The 17,250-nt window shown below is 46.7% G+C and overlaps 1 protein-coding gene across 2 annotated transcripts in view; it reads right to left on the minus strand.

Moving 5' to 3' along the window:
• Positions 1–17,250, minus strand: part of SPTB (spectrin beta, erythrocytic) — a 524,484-nt gene that overhangs the window by 305,436 nt on the left and 201,798 nt on the right. For both annotated transcript variants that reach the window (XM_069638664.1, XM_069638665.1), the window contains one exon: positions 14,024–14,104. In XM_069638664.1, coding sequence (XP_069494765.1) covers positions 14,024–14,104 — 81 coding nt within the window. The remainder of the gene's footprint in view (positions 1–14,023; positions 14,105–17,250) is intronic.

A 17,250-nucleotide genomic window follows, 5' to 3' on the forward strand; every position in this document is an offset into this window, starting at 1 on the left:
AGAAATACTGAATGATGCACATACCCTGGGGGTGTACCACTCTGTACCTATAATTAGGAACGCTGAATGAAGCAGATACCCTGGGGGTGTACCACTCTGTACCTATAAATAGAAATACTGAATGACACACATAACCTGGGGGTGTACCAATCTGAACCTATAATTAGGAACGCTAAATGAAGCAGATACCCTGAGGGTGTACCACTCTGTACCTATAAATAGGAACACTGATTGAAGCAGATACCCTGGGGTTGTACCACTCTGTACCTATAATTAGGGACACTGAATGAAGCAGATACCCTGGGGTTGTACCACTCTGTACCTATAATTAGGGATACTGAATGAAGCAGATACCCTGGGGGTGTACCACTCTGTACCTATAATTAGGAACGCTGAATGAGGCAGATAGCCTGGGGGTGTCCCACTCTTTACCTAAAATTAGGAACGCTGAATGAGGCAGCTACCTGGTGTTGTACCACTCTTTACCTAAAATTAGGAATGCTGAATGAGGCAGATAGCCTGGGGGTGTACCACTCTGTACCTATAATTAGGAATGCTGAATGAGGCAGATAGCCTGGGGGTGTACCACCCTGTACCTATAATTAAGAGGGCTGAATGAGGCAGATAGCCTGGGGGTGTACCACACTGCACCTATAATAATCAACGCTGAATGAGGCACACATTCTGGGTGTGTACCACTCTTTACCTATAATTAGGAACTCAGAAAAAGCAGACACCCTGGGGGTGTACCACTCTGTACCTATAATTAGGAACACTGAATGAAGCAGATACCCTGGGGGTGTACCACTTTTTACCTGTAATTAGGAACTCAGAAAGAGCAGACACCCTGGGGGTGTACCACTCTGTACCTATAATTAGGAACGCTGAATGAGGCAGATACCCTGGGGGTGTAACATTCTGTACCTATAATTAGGAACACTGAAAGGGGCAGACACCCTGGGGGTTATACCAGTCTTTACCTATAATTAGGAACACTGAATGAAGCAGATATCCTGGGGGTGTACCACTCTGTACCTATAATTAGGAATGCTGAATGAGACAGATGCCCTGTGAGTATACCACTGTACCTATATATAGAAATACTGAATGACACACATACCCTGGGGGTGTACCACTCTGTACCTACAATTAGGAACGCTGAATGAAGCAGATAGCTGGGGGTGTACCACTCTGTACCTATAAATAGAAATACTGAATGACACACATAACCTGGGGGTGTACCACTCTGTACCTATAATTAGGAATGCTGAATGAGACAGATGCCCTGTGAGTATACCACTGTACCTGTAAATAGAAATACTGAATGATGCACATACCCTGGGGGTGTACCACTCTGTACCTATAATTAGGAACGCTGAATGAAGCAGATACCCTGGGGGTGTACCACTCTGTACCTATAAATAGAAATACTGAATGACACACATAACCTGGGGGTGTACCACTCTGTACCAATAATTAGGAATGCTGAATGAGACAGATGCCCTGTGAGTATACCACTGTACCTATAAATAGAAATACAGAATGACACACATACCCTGGGGGTGTACCACTCTGTACCTACAATTAGGAACGCTGAATGAAGCAGATACCCTGGGGGTGCACCACTCTGTACCTATAAATTGAAATGCTGAATGACACACATAACCTGGGGGTGTACCACTCTGTACCTATAATTAGGAATGCTGAATGAGACAGATTCCCTGTGAGTATACCACTGTACCTTTAAATAGAAATACTGAATGACGCACATACCCTGGGGGTGTACTACTCTGTACCTACAATTAGGAACGCTGAATGAAGCAGATACCCTGGGGGTGTACCACTCTGTACCTATAAATAGAAATACTGAATGACACACATAACCTGGTGGTGTACCACTCTGTACCTATAATTAGGAACACTGATTGAAGCAGATACCCTGGGGTTGTACCACTCTGTACCTATAATTAGGAACGCTGAATGAGGCAGATACCCTGGGGGTGTAACACTCTATACCTATAATTAGGAACGCTGAATGAGGCAGATACCCTGGGGGTGTACCACTCTATACCTAAAATTCGGAACGCTGAATGAGGCAGATACCCTGGGGGTGTACCACTCTGTACCTATAATTAGGAATGCTGAATGAGGCAGATAGCTTGGGGGTGTACCACCCTGTACCTATAATTAAGAGGGCTGAATGAGGCAGATAGCCTGGGGGTGTACCACACTGCACCTATAATAATCAACGCTGAATGAGGCACACATTCTGGGTGTGTACCACTCTTTACCTATAATTAGGAACCTAGAAAAAGCAGATACCCTGGGGGTGTACCACTTTTTACCTGTAATTAGGAACTCAGAAAGAGCAGACACCCTGGGGGTGTACCACTCTGTACCTATAATTAGGAACACTGAATGAGGCAGATACCCTGGGGGTGTAACATTCTGTACCTATAATTAGGAACGCTGAAAGGGGCAGACACCCTGGGGGTTATACCAGTCTTTACCTATAATTAGGAACACTGAATGAAGCAGATATCCTGGGGGTGTACCACTCTGTACCTATAATTAGGAATGCTGAATGAGACAGATGCCCTGTGAGTATACCACTGTACCTATATATAGAAATACTGAATGACACACATACCCTGGGGGTGCACCACTCTGTACCGACAATTAGGAACGCTGAATGAAGCAGATACCCTGGGGGTGTACCACTCTGTACCTATAAATAGAAATACTGAATGACACACATAACCTGGGGGTGTACCACTCTGTACCTATAATTAGAAATGCTGAATGAGACAGATGCCCTGTGAGTATACCACTGTACCTGTAAATAGAAATACTGAATGATGCACATACCCTGGGGGTGTACCACTCTGTACCTATAATTAGGAACGCTGAATGAAGCAGATACCCTGGGGGTGTACCACTCTGTACCTATAAATAGAAATACTGAATGACACACATAACCTGGGGGTGTACCACTCTGTACCAATAATTAGGAATGCTGAATGAGACAGATGCCCTGTGAGTATACCACTGTACCTATAAATAGAAATACAGAATGACACACATACCCTGGGGGTGTACCACTCTGTACCTACAATTAGGAACGCTGAATGAAGCAGATACCCTGGGGGTGCACCACTCTGTACCTATAAATAGAAATGCTGAATGACACACATAACCTGGGGGTGTACCACTCTGTACCTATAATTAGGAATGCTGAATGAGACAGATTCCCTGTGAGTATACCACTGTACCTTTAAATAGAAATACTGAATGACGCACATACCCTGGGGGTGTACTACTCTGTACCTACAATTAGGAACGCTGAATGAAGCAGATACCCTGGGGGTGTACCACTCTGTACCTATAAATAGAAATACTGAATGACACACATAACCTGGTGGTGTACCACTCTGTACCTATAATTAGGAACACTGATTGAAGCAGATACCCTGGGGTTGTACCACTCTGTACCTATAATTAGGAACGCTGAATGAGGCAGATACCCTGGGGGTGTAACACTCTATACCTATAATTAGGAACGCTGAATGAGGCAGATACCCTGGGGGTGTACCACTCTATACCTAAAATTAGGAACGCTGAATGAGGCAGATACCCTGGGGGTGTACCACTCTTTACCTATAATTAGGAACGCTGAATGGGGCAGATACCCTGGGGTGTACCACTCTGTACCTGTAATTAGGAACACTGATTGAAGCAGATACCCTGGGGGTGTACCACTCTGAACCTATAATTAGGAACGCCGAATGAAGCAGATACCGTGGGGGTGTACTACTCTGTACCTATCAATAGAAATATTGAATGACACACATAACCTGGAGGTGTACCACTCTGTACCTATAATTAGGAACACTGATTGAAGCATATACCCTGAGGTTGTACCACTCTGTACCTATAATAAGGAACACTGATTGAAGCAGATACCCTGGGGTTGTACCACTCTGTACCTATAATTAGGAACACTGAATGAAGCAGATACCCTGGGGGTGTACCACTCTTTACCTAAAATTAGGAACACTGAATGAGGCAGCTACCTGGGGTTGTACCACTCTTTACCTAAAATTAGGAACGCTGAATGAGACAGATAGCCTGGGGGTGTACCACTCTGTACCTATAATTAAGAGCGCTGAATGAGGCAGATAGCCTGGGGGTGTACCACACTGCACCTGTAATAAGCAATGCGGAATGAGGCACACATTCTGGGTGTGTACCACTATTTACCTATAATTAGGAACTCAGAAAGAGCAGACACCCTGGGGGTGTAACACTCTGTACCTATAATTAGGAACACTGAATGAAGCAGATACCCTGGGGTGTACCACTCTTTACCTATAATTAGGAATTCAGAAAGAGCAGACACCCTGGGGTGTAACACTCTGTACCTATAATTAGAACACTGAAAGGGGCAGACACCCTGGGGGTTATACCACTCTTTACCTATAATTAGGAACACTGAATGAAGCAGATACCCTGGGGGTGTACTACTCTGTACCTATAATTAGGAATGCTGAATGAGACAGATGCCCTGTGAGTATACCACTGTACCTATATATAGAAATACTGAATGACACACATACCCTGGGGGTGTACCACTCTGTACCTACAATTAGGAACGCTGAATGAAGCAGATGCCCTGTCAGTATACCACTGTACCTGTAAATAGAAATACTGAATGACGCACATACCCTGGGGGTGTACCACTCTGTACCTATAATTAGGAACGCTGAATGAAGCAGATACCCTGGGGGTGTACCACTCTGTACCTATAAATAGAAATACTGAATGACACACATAACCTGGGGGTGTACCACTCTGTACCTATAATTAGGAATGCTGAATGAGACAGATGCCCTGTGAGTATACCACTGTACCTATAAATAGAAATACTGAATGACACACATACCCTGGGGGTGTGCCAATCTGTACCTACAATTAGGAACGCTGAATGAAGCAGATACCCTGGGGGTGCACCACTCTGTACCTATAAATAGAAATACTGAATGACACACATAACCTGGGAGTGTATCACTCTGTACCTATAATTAGGAATGCTGAATGAAGCAGATACCCTGGGGGTGTATCACTCTGTACCTATAATTAGGAATACTGAATGACACACATAGCCTGGGGGTGTACCACTCTGTACCTATAATTAGGAATGCTGAATGAGACAGATGCCCTGTGAGTATAACAGTGTACCTGTAAATAGAAATACTGAATGACGAACATACCCTGGGGGTGTACTACTCTGTACCTATAATTAGGAACGCTGAATGAAGCAGATACCCTGGGGGTGTACCGCTCTGTACCTATAAATAGAAATATTGAATGACACACATAACCTGGGGGTGTACCACTCTGTACCTATAATTAGGAACACTGATTGAAGCAGATACCATGGGGTTGTACCACTCTGTACCTATAATTAGGAACGATGAATGAGGCAGATACCCAGGGGGTGTAACACTCTATACCTATAATTAGGAACACTGAATGAGGCAGATACCCTGGGGGTGTATCACTCTATACCTATAATTAGGAACGCTGAATGAGGCGGATACCCTGGGGGTGTACCACTCTTTACCTTTAATTAGGAACGCTGAATGAGGCAGATACCCTGGGGATGTACCACTCTATACCTATAATTAGGAACGCTGAATGAGGCAGATACCCTGGGGGTGTACCACTCTTTATCTATAATTAGGAACACTGATTGAAGCAGATACCCTGGGGTGTACCACTCTGTACCAATAAATAGAAACACTGAATGACACACATAACCTGGGGGTGTACCACTCTGTACCTATAATTAGGAACGATGAATGAGGCAGATACCCAGGGGGTGTAACACTCTGTACCTAAAATTAGGAGCTCTGAATGAGGCAGATAGCCTGGGGGTGTACCACTCTGTACCTATAAATAGAAATACTGAATGACACACATAACTTGGGGGTGTACCACTCTGTACCTATAATTAGGAACACTGACTGAAGCAGATACCCAGGGGTTGTACCACTCTGTACCTATAATTAGGAACGATGAATGAGGCAGATACCCAGGGGGTGTAACACTCTATACCTATAATTAGGAACGCTGAATGAGGCAGATACCCTGGGGGTGTACCACTCTTTACCTATAATTAGGAACGCTGAATGAGGCAGATACCCTGGGGGTGTACCACTCTATATCTATAATTAGGAACGCTGAATGAGGCAGATACCCTGGGGGTGTACCACTCTTTACCTATAATTAGGAACACTAATTGAAGCAGATACCCTGGGGGTGTACCACTCTGTACCAATACATAGAAATACTGAATGATACACATAACCTGGGGGTGTACCACTCTGTACCTATAATTAGGAACGATGAATGAGGCAGATACCCAGGGGGTGTAACACTCTGTACCTATAATTAGGAACGATGAATAAGGCAGATACCCAGGGGGTGTACCACTCTATACCTATAATTAGGAACGCTGAATGAGGCAGATATCCTGGGGGTGTAACACTCTGTACCTAAAATTAGGAACGCTGAATGAGGCAGATAGCCTGGGGTGTACCACCCTGTACCTATAATTAGGAACACTGAATGAAGCAGATACCCTGGGGGTGTACCACTCTATACCTATAATTAGGAACACAGAATGAAGCAGATACCCTGGGGTTGTACCACTCTTTACCTAAAATTAGGAACGCTGAATGAGAGCAGATAGCCTGGGGGTGTACCACTCTTTACCTAAACTTAGGAACGCTGAATGAGGCAGATAGCCTGGGGGTGTACCACTCTGCACCTATAATTAGGACCGCTGAATGAGGCAGATACCCTGGGGGTGTACCACTCTTTACCTAAAATTAGGAACGCTGAATGAGGCAAATAGCCTGGGGGTGTACCACTCTGCACCTATAATTAGGACCGCTGAATGATGCAGATACCCTGGGGTGTACCACTCTGCACCTATAATTAGGAACACTGAATGAGGCAGCTACCTGGGGTTGTACCACTCTTTCCCTAAAATTAGGAACGCTGAATGAGGCAGATAGCCTGGGGTTGTACCACTCTGTACCTATAATTAGGAACACTGAATGAAGCAGATACCCTGGGGGTGTACCACTCTGTACCTATACATAGAAATACTGAATGACACACATAACCTGGGGGTGTACCACTCTGTACCTATAATTAGGAACACTGATTGAAGCAGATACCCTGGGGTTGTACCACTCTGTACCTATAATTAGGAACAATGAATGAGGCAGATACCCAGGGGGTGTACCACTCTATACCTATAATTAGGAACGCTGAATGAGGCAGATACACTGGGGGTGTAACACTCTTTACCTAAAATTAGGAACGCTGAATGAGGCAGATAGCCTGGGGGTGTACCACTCTGTACCTATAATTAGGAACACTGAATGAAGCAGATACCCTGGGGGTGTACCACTCTATACCTATAATTAGGAACACAGAATGAAGCAGATACCCTGGGGTTGTACCACTCTTTATCTAAAATTAGGAACGCTGAATGAGGTAGATAGCCTGGGGGTGTACCACTCTGTACCTATAATTAGGAACACTGAATGAAGCAGATACCCTGGGGGTGTACCACTCTATACCTATAATTAGGAACACAGAATGAAGCAGATACCCTGGGGTTGTACCACTCTTTATCTAAAATTAGGAACGCTGAATGAGGCAGATAGCCTGGGGGTGTACCACTCTTTACCTAACATTAGGAACACTGAATGAGGCAGATAGCCTGGGGGTGTACCACTCTGCACCTATAATTAGGACCGCTGAATGAGGCAGATACCCTGGGGGTGTACCACTCTTTACCTAAAATTAGGAACGCTGAATGAGGCAGATAGCCTGGGGGTGTACCACTCTTTACCTAAAATTAGGAACGCTGAATGAGGCGGATAGCCTGGGGGTGTACCACTCTGCACCTATAATTAGGACCGCTGAATGATGCCGATACCCTGGGGTGTACCACTCTGCACCTATAATTAGGAACACTGAATGAGGCAGCTACCCTGGGGGTGTACCACTCTTTACCTAAAATTAGGAACTCTGAATGAGGCAGATAGCCTAGGGGTGTACCACTCTGCACCTATAATTAGGACCTCTGAATGATGCAGATACCCTGGGGTGTACCACTCTGCACCTATAATTAGGAACACTGAATGAGGCAGCTACCTGGGGTTGTACCACTCTTTCCCTAAAATTAGGAACGCTGAATGAGGCAGATAGCCTGGGGTTGTACCACTCTGTACCTATAATTAGGAACACTGAATGAAGCAGATACCCTGGGGGTGTACCACTCTGTACCTATACATAGAAATACTGAATGACACACATAACCTGGGGGTGTACCACTCTGTACCTATAATTAGGAACACTGATTGAAGCAGATACCCTGGGGTTGTACCACTCTGTACCTATAATTAGGAACAATGAATGAGGCAGATACCCAGGGGGTGTACCACTCTATACCTATAATTAGGAACGCGGAATGAGGCAGATACACTGGGGGTGTAACACTCTTTACCTAAAATTAGGAACGCTGAATGAGGCAGATAGCCTGGGGGTGTACCACTCTGTACCTATAATTAGGAACACTGAATGAAGCAGATACCCTGGGGGTGTACCACTCTATACCTATAATTAGGAACACAGAATGAAGCAGATACCCTGGGGTTGTACCACTCTTTATCTAAAATTAGGAACGCTGAATGAGGTAGATAGCCTGGGGGTGTACCACTCTGTACCTATAATTAGGAACACTGAATGAAGCAGATACCCTGGGGGTGTACCACTATATACCTATAATTAGGAACACAGAATGAAGCAGATACCCTGGGGTTGTACCACTCTTTATCTAAAATTAGGAACGCTGAATGAGGCAGATAGCCTGGGGGTGTACCACTCTTTACCTAACATTAGGAACACTGAATGAGGCAGATAGCCTGGGGGATTACCACTCTGCACCTATAATTAGGACCGCTGAATGAGGCAGATACCCTGGTGGTGTACCACTCTTTACCTAAAATTAGGAACGCTGAATGAGGCAGATAGCCTGGGGGTGTACCACTCTTTACCTAAAATTAGGAACACTGAATGAGGCGGATAGCCTGGGGGTGTATCACTCTGTACATATAATTAGGAATGCTGAATGAGGCAGATAGCCTGGTGGTGTACCACTCTGCACCTATAATTAGGACCGCTGAATGATGCAGATACCCTGGGGTGTACCACTCTGCACCCATAATTAGGAACACTGAATGAGGCAGATACCCAGGGGGTGTACCACTCTATACCTATAATTAGGAACGCTGAATGAGGCAGATACACTGGGGGTGTAACACTCTTTATCTAAAATTAGGAACGCTGAATGAGGCAGATAGCCTGGGGGTGTACCACTCTGTACCTATAATTAGGAACACTGAATGAAGCAGATACCCTGGGGGTGTACCACTCTATACCTATAATTAGGAACACAGAATGAAGCAGATACCCTGGGGTTGTACCACTCTTTATCTAAAATTAGGAACGCTGAATGAGGTAGATAGCCTGGGGGTGTACCACTCTGTACCTATAATTAGGAACACTGAATGAAGCAGATACCCTGGGGGTGTACCACTCTATACCTATAATTAGGAACACAGAATGAAGCAGATACCCTGGGGTTGTACCACTCTTTATCTAAAATTAGGAACGCTGAATGAGGCAGATAGCCTGGGGGTTTACCACTCTTTACCTAACATTAGGAACACTGAATGAGGCAGATAGCCTGGGGGTGTACCACTCTGCACCTATAATTAGGACCGCTGAATGAGGCAGATACCCTGGGGGTGTACCACTCTTTACCTAAAATTAGGAACGCTGAATGAGGCAGATAGCCTGGGGGTGTACCACTCTTTACCTAAAATTAGGAACGCTGAATGAGGCGGATAGCCTGGGGGTGTATCACTCTGTACCTATAATTAGGAATGCTGAATGAGGCAGATAGCCTGGTGGTGTACCAGTCTGCACCTATAATTAGGACCGCTGAATGATGCAGATACCCTGGGGTGTACCACTCTGCACCCATAATTAGGAACACTGAATGAGGCAGCTACCTGGGGTTGTACCACTCTGTACCTATAATTAGGAACACTGAATGAAGCAGATACCCTGGGGGTGTACCACTCTGTACCTATACATAGAAATACTGAATGACACACATAACCTGGGGCTGCACCACTCTGTACCTATAATTAGGAATGCTGAATGAGGCAGATACCCTAGGGATGTACCACTCTGAACCTATAATTAGGAACGCTAAATGAGGCAGATACCCCGCAGGTGTACCACTCTGTACCTATACTTAGGAATGATAAATGAGGCAGATAACCCGGGGTCTACCACTCTGTACCTATAATTAGGAACACTGAATGAAGCAGATACCCTGGGGGTGTACCACTCTATACCTATAATTAGGAACACAGAATGAAGCAGATACCCTGGGTTTGTACCACTCTTTATCTAAAATTAGAAACGCTGAATGAGGCAGATAGCCTGGGGGTGTACCACTCTTTACCTAAAATTAGGAACACTGAATGAGGCAGATAGCCTGGGGGTGTACCACTCTGCACCTATAATTAGGACCGCTGAATGGGGCAGATACCCCGGGGGTGTACCACTCTTTACCTAAAATTAGGAACGCTGAATGAGGCAGATAGCCTGGGGGTGTACCACTCTCTACCTAAAATTAGGAACGCTGAATGAGGCAGATATCCTGGGGGTGTATCACTCTGTACCTATAATTAGGAATGCTGAATGAGGCAGCTACCTGGGGTTGTACCACTCTTTACCTAAAATTAGGAACGCTGAATGAGGCAGATAGCCTGGGGTTGTACCACTCTGTACCTATAATTAGGAACACTGAATGAAGCAGATACCCTGGGGGTGTACCACTCTGTACCTATACATAGAAATACTGAATGACACACATAACCTGGGGTTGCACCACTCTGTACCTATAATTAGGAATGCTGAATGAGGCAGATACCCTAGGGATGTACCACTCTGAAACTATAATTAGGAACGCTAAATGAGGCAGATACCCCGCAGGTGTACCACTCTGTACCTATACTTAGGAATGATAAATGAGGCAGATAACCCGGGGTGTATCACTCTGTACCTATAATTAGGAACACTGAATGAAGCAGATACCCTGGGGGTGTACCACTCTTTATCTAAAATGAGGAACGCTGAGCGAGGCAGATAGCCTGGGGGTGTACCACTCTTTACCTAAAATTAGGAACGCTGAATGAGGCAGATAGCCTTGGGGTTTATCACTCTGTAACTATAATTAGGAATGCTGAATGAGGCAGACAGCCTGGTGGTGTACCACTCTGCACCTATAATTAGGACCGCTGAATGATGCAGATACCCTGGGGTGTACCACTCTGCACCCATAATTAAGAACACTGAATGAGGCAGCTACCTGGGGTTGTACCACTCTTTACCTAAAATTAGGAACGCTGAATGAGGCAGATAGCCTGGGATTGCACCACTCTGTACCTATAATTAGGAACACTGAATGAAGCAGATACCCTGGGGTGTACCACTCTGCACGCATAATTAGGAACACTGAATGAGGCAGATACCCCGCAGGTGTGCCACTCTGTACCTCTACTTAGGAATGATAAATGAGGCAGATAACCCGGGGTGTACCACTCTGTACCGAGAATTAGGAACACTGAATGAAGCTGATAACCTGGGGTATTTCCTTTGTTTAGTTTTGCTAGAAGAGGTAACCCCCCCTTAAACTGTTCTTATTCTCCCCTCCACACATTATCTTTTACCCTCCCCTCTAAACTGTTTGGGTGAGTGAAAAGGAATGCCACTAGCTGTGTTATTGCTGCTGCCAATAACTGGATGGCATAGATTTCAAGGTGTTTTGCTTGGTGTATAAATACCTGCATGGTCTTGCCTTTACCTATGTAGCGGAGAAGCTAATCTGGCATTCACCAATTTGCCCCCTGCGCTTATCAGATACCTTGCTGCTGGTCCTATCTCCTTGCTGCTGGTCATCCCTCATTGCTGCTGGTCATCCCTCGTTGCTGCTGGTCCTCCTTCCTTGCTTCTGGTCATCCCTCGTTGCTGCTGGACATCCCTCCTTGCTGCTGGTCCTTCTTCCTTGATTCTGGTCATCTCTCCTTGCTGCTGGTCCTCCCTCCTTGCTGCTGGTCCTCCCTCCCTGCTGCTGGCCACCCCTCCTTGCTGCTGGTCCTCCCTCCTTGCTGCTGGTCGTCCCTCCTTGCTGCTGGTCATCCTTCCTTGCTGCTGGTCCTCCCTCCTTGCTGCTGGACCTCCCTCCTTGCTGCTGGACCTCCCTCCTTGCTGCTGGCCATCCCTCCTTGCCGCTGGTCGTCCCTCCTTGCTGCTGGTCATCCCTCCCTGCTGCTGGTCATCCCTCCTTGCTGCTGGCCATCCCTCATTGCTGCTGGCCATCCCTCCTTGCTACTGGTCTTCCCTCTTGCTGCTGGCCATCCCTCCTTGCCGCTGGTCCTGCCTCCTTGCTGCTGGTCGTCCCTCCTTGCTGCTGGTCATCCTTCCTTGCTGCTGGACCTCCCGCCTTGCTGCTGGACCTCCCTCCTTGATGCTGGTCCTCCCGCCTTGCCGCTGGCCATCCCTCCTTGCCTCTGGTCCTCCCTCCTTGCTGGTCATCCCTCCTTGCTGCTGGTAGTCTCTCCTGGCTGCTGGTCCTCCCGCCTTGCTGCTGGTCCTCCCTCCCTGCTGCTGGTCATCCCTGCTTGCTGCTGGCCATCCCTCCTTGCTACTGGTCCTCCCTCCTTGCTGCTGGTCCTCCCTCCTTGCGGCTGGACCTCCCTCCTTGCGGCTGGTCAACCCTCCTTGCTGCTAGTCATCCATACTTGCTGCTGGTCCTCCCACCTTGCTGCTGGTCATCCCTGATTTCTGCTGGTCATCCCTCCTTGCTGCTGGTCCTCCCTCCTCGCTGCTTGTCATCCCTCCTTGCTGCTAGTCATGCCTCCTTGCTGCTGGTCAGGCATCCTTGCTGCCGGCCTCCCTCCATGCCGCTGGTCCTCCCTCCTTGCCGCTGGTCCTCCCTCCTTGCTGCTAGTCATCCCTCCTTGCCGCTGGTCCTCCCTCCTTGCTGCTGGTATCCCCACCTTGCTGCTGGTCCCCCCACCTTGCTGCTGGTCCTCCTTCTTTGCTGCTGGTCATCCCTCCTTGCTGCTGATCATCCCTCCTTGCTACTGGCCCTCGTTCCTTGGTGCTGACCATCCCTCCTTGCTGCTAGCCATCCCTCCTTGGTGCTGGCCATCCCTCCTTGCTGCTGGTCAACCCACCTTGCTGCTGGTCATACCTCCTTGCTGCTGGTCATGGCTCTTTGCTGCTGGTCATCCCTCCTTGCTGCTTGTTATCCCTCCTTGCTGCTGGTCATCCTTCCTTGCTGCTAGTCATCTTCCTTGCTGCTGGTCCTCCCTCTTTGCTGCTGGTCATCCCTCATTGCTGCTGGTCATCCCTCCTTGCTTCTGGTCCTCTCTCCTTGCTGCGGGTCCTCCTTCTCGTTCTACCACCAGAGGAGATAGACGTGTCTCACTGTACGGAGCAAGACTCACGAACTCTATCCCTTGGAGGGCCCGGAACTTGAAAGAACTGACTCAGTTGCAGAAAGCACTATTGATATAGCTGTTTAATTAACTCACAGAGCCTGGCTTTATGGGATTAAAGTAGGCTTCGGGCCGCACAATCTAAGTGTTCATTTAAAATCTGGGACAGATGCAGTTAATTTTGCCTGGTACTGCGCGTTACAAATCATTTCAATTCAATTGATAGTGACCGCCTACAACGCTTCTAGTGTGGAAACAAGATCAGCACAACTGTTAAGGAATGAAGACTAAGAGATAGCGCCTCAGTTTGCTGCACAAAAATTGCATTCATTTTCAAATATTTTACAATGATTGTATCTCACCTGTGTCTGTGTATCAGTGCGTTAAATGCCAGGCCATCTTTCCAGCAAGAGGTGAAGTTGGTAACATTGACTTGTGGATAGCTAAGAAATAAATAAATAAGAAGAATTCATAATGCCTTTCATTGAGCACCCGCCAGACACTCACGCGGACACACACAGGGTGCACACACAGGGACACACACAGGGCACAGCCAGACACTCACGCGGACACACACAGGGTGCACACACGGGGACACACACAGGGCACAGCCAGACACTCACGCGGACACACACAGGGTGCACACACGGACACACACACAGGGACACACCATTATTAGGGTGCTTTATTTCACATTAACTTGAACACCTGTAACACAGAGGGATTAGAGCATTCCTGGGGAACATGGACACTTTAGTTCTGAAAAAATGTAAAAGAAATCATGCTTTGGAAAAAATAATATGAATAATTGACAACTGTTATTTACTCTCCATTAATACTATTTTATAATATATTTACAGCTGATAAAGACTACACATGTGACCTCATTTTAAGAGCGCTCGCTAATGCCCCTATATCTCCCGATCTCTATCTCCTGATCTCTACAGGTTGAGTCTCATTGGGCCTGATGATTCACAATACAAAATCTCCTGATCTCTACAGGTTGAGTCTCATTGGGCCTAATGATTCACAATACAAAATCTCCTGATCTCTACAGGTTGAGTCTCATTGGGCCTGATGATTCACAATACAATATCTCCTGATCTCTATATGTTGCATTACGAAGCCTTAATACTGCGCCAGTCACCACTGTAGCTGCCTTATGTCACCTGTACCTTCTCCGAGAAACTGGCGGGTTGTGCCCCCACTTGAGGTAACCAGAACGTAGTCTGTGGAGGAAGTAGAAAGGAAAAACAGGGCAAGAAGTAGGGGCGGAAGGGAAACTCAGGAAGAGGACGTGGACGCTCGGAGCTAATGAATTGGGAAGCTACGAGGAGACAGGTGGCGGGAATAGGATGATGTAAGTAGGGGTGCGTGTATAATGGTGGCCAGTGGATCAGGGGAATTGTGGTTCTAGAAAGAGGGAAAATAAAACTTGTGATTAGGGGCATTTCCCAGTGATGGTGTTTTCAGGTACCGTGAAAGACGTACTAGGGCTAGTGGAAAAAGGGTTGTGCATGGCCCTGAAATGAGCCTGGAATGCCTTTGAAGTGTGGAGGGCACACATGCGTTAGGCGCCATGCCCATGCAGATTCTCTTGTCAGTGGGCATGCCAAGTGGGTCAAAAGGGCATCCGCGATGCCTACTTTATTCACAAAAGGATGCCCGCTGAGCTACGTAATGTCTGCGGCACCATTGTGCTATGCAGGGCCTTACGCTCAGGGGAATTAGCAGATCTCTGCCTCTCCTGCAGTGCCCCAAAATAGAAGGCTCATGCAGAGCATGAGCATTTTTATATTTGACATATTTGACATATCTACTCCTGAAATAGGAGTGGAAATGTATGGTCAGCACTGCAGGAGAAGGCCTATTAAGGACCATCACCTGCAAAGACCACCCTGCACTCAGGTGGGTGCAGGCGACCAGTGCATATTAATGTGCTGCGCATGCCGCTTCGCTATGAAAGGGGAGCGCTGGGATAAGAGGAACTCACAGCAGCTTGGCCCCCACATGCTGGTCTTCTCTATGTATGAGGTGATCTTCCTGCAGACATTGGTAGCCAATGGATGCGACACGCATGTGCTTTTTATGGCCATCAGTGGTATGAATCCGGGTCACTGTGTCTGCATCGTGTTCCGGCAGGAGTCAGGCCTTCCCAAGGAGGGATTGAGAGAAACAACTGCTCTTGTACAATCTACCCAGGCATTTGGTTTCTGTTTAACCAAATGCATGGATGGGTAAAAAGCACATTTCATCCACCTGTGCGATGAGTGAGTGTGTGTGCATTTGTGTGCATGTACGTCTGTGCCTTGAAGCCATGTTAATGTCTGGTATTATAAAGTATGCATTCCTGTACCTTGTATATGTGTATAGTCACCACAGGCTTCCAAAATACACATGTATCTCAGCTCCTTGTCCCGCTCACTATCATATAACTATCATAATCTTTTTCGTGATATAGTCCAACATTTGGACTTTACACAAGAACATAGAAACATATAATAGATAAAGCATAAGACGTGTTAAACTATCAAGATAATAAACTTACATAAAGCATAAAGCCTAAGACACAAAACATAAGACCTGATATATAAAAGGATATTAATAATGCCACACCATATCAATTTCAATATATTCTGAATATAACATATAACAGTTTGATGCTGTCTGGTATTGTAGAGTTCATTGTAGTTCATACTATATACTACAACTGCCTGGACTTTTTTTTATGTGTTGGGGTAAACTGGGCTGTCAAGGCAGGTGAAAGCTCTGCCTACTTTTGGGCTTGGAATGGATATGGCTGAATAAGACTAGACAGCTCTGAGCCTCTAGGTTACGGGGTTCAAGAGACGCACATTATTCGGGCTAAGATCAAGCATCAGCTCACAGCAGTTCAGGCGCTCAATGCAGGATTTTGAACTGCTCTACTGGGCTAGCTCAGGAAACATGGGTTCTAGCCAACCGCCGGCCATGAGAGATGGCCGTGTGGCTGAGCAGAGATAGAACGGGTATCAGTGGCGTGCCTATCTCTCGCGGCCCAATGCCTCCCAATCGCTAAGGATGAAGCATACCCAGAAACGAGAATCATGTAAAAGATGTCAACTTCCGGTCCAAAGCGGAAATAAGGAAGCAAATGTTCATTGATGCTTGGGACCCTTCGGCTGCTGTTAGGCTTTGGCAGTTGCTGGCAAATGTTGACAGCGTTACCTCGCGGTTTTGTGGTTGAACTGGCTTTTGACTCTCTGCTGAGAAATAACTTGATTATTGCAGTCATGGCGTAGTGCCTACAGGCGTCTTTGTCTCTATTGGCATTAGGCTTCCAGGAGCATCATTAAGCAGTCTAGACAAGCGTGGCAAAGACAGCAAAGGCTTGGCAGACATCGGAGCTGGCGAGAGGCCACAAAGGGCCTTCCAAGTTGCTCGTTTGTGGTGCAGAACCTTCGGGCCTGGGCAGGCTTGACACTGATGATGGTAGGTCAGCAATTAAGGTCAGTGTCCCTGATCAGTGCTTGAGGGCAGGGAAGCAGCAGAAATAAGGCAGATGAGCCCCAGTCTTGCTTTCACTGACCAAGATGGGCAATCCTGTTTC

Source organism: Ambystoma mexicanum, chromosome 14, assembly GCF_040938575.1.
Source record: "Ambystoma mexicanum isolate Mex_15411 chromosome 14, UKY_AmexF1_1, whole genome shotgun sequence".
Taxonomy (NCBI): Eukaryota; Metazoa; Chordata; class Amphibia; order Caudata; family Ambystomatidae; genus Ambystoma; species Ambystoma mexicanum.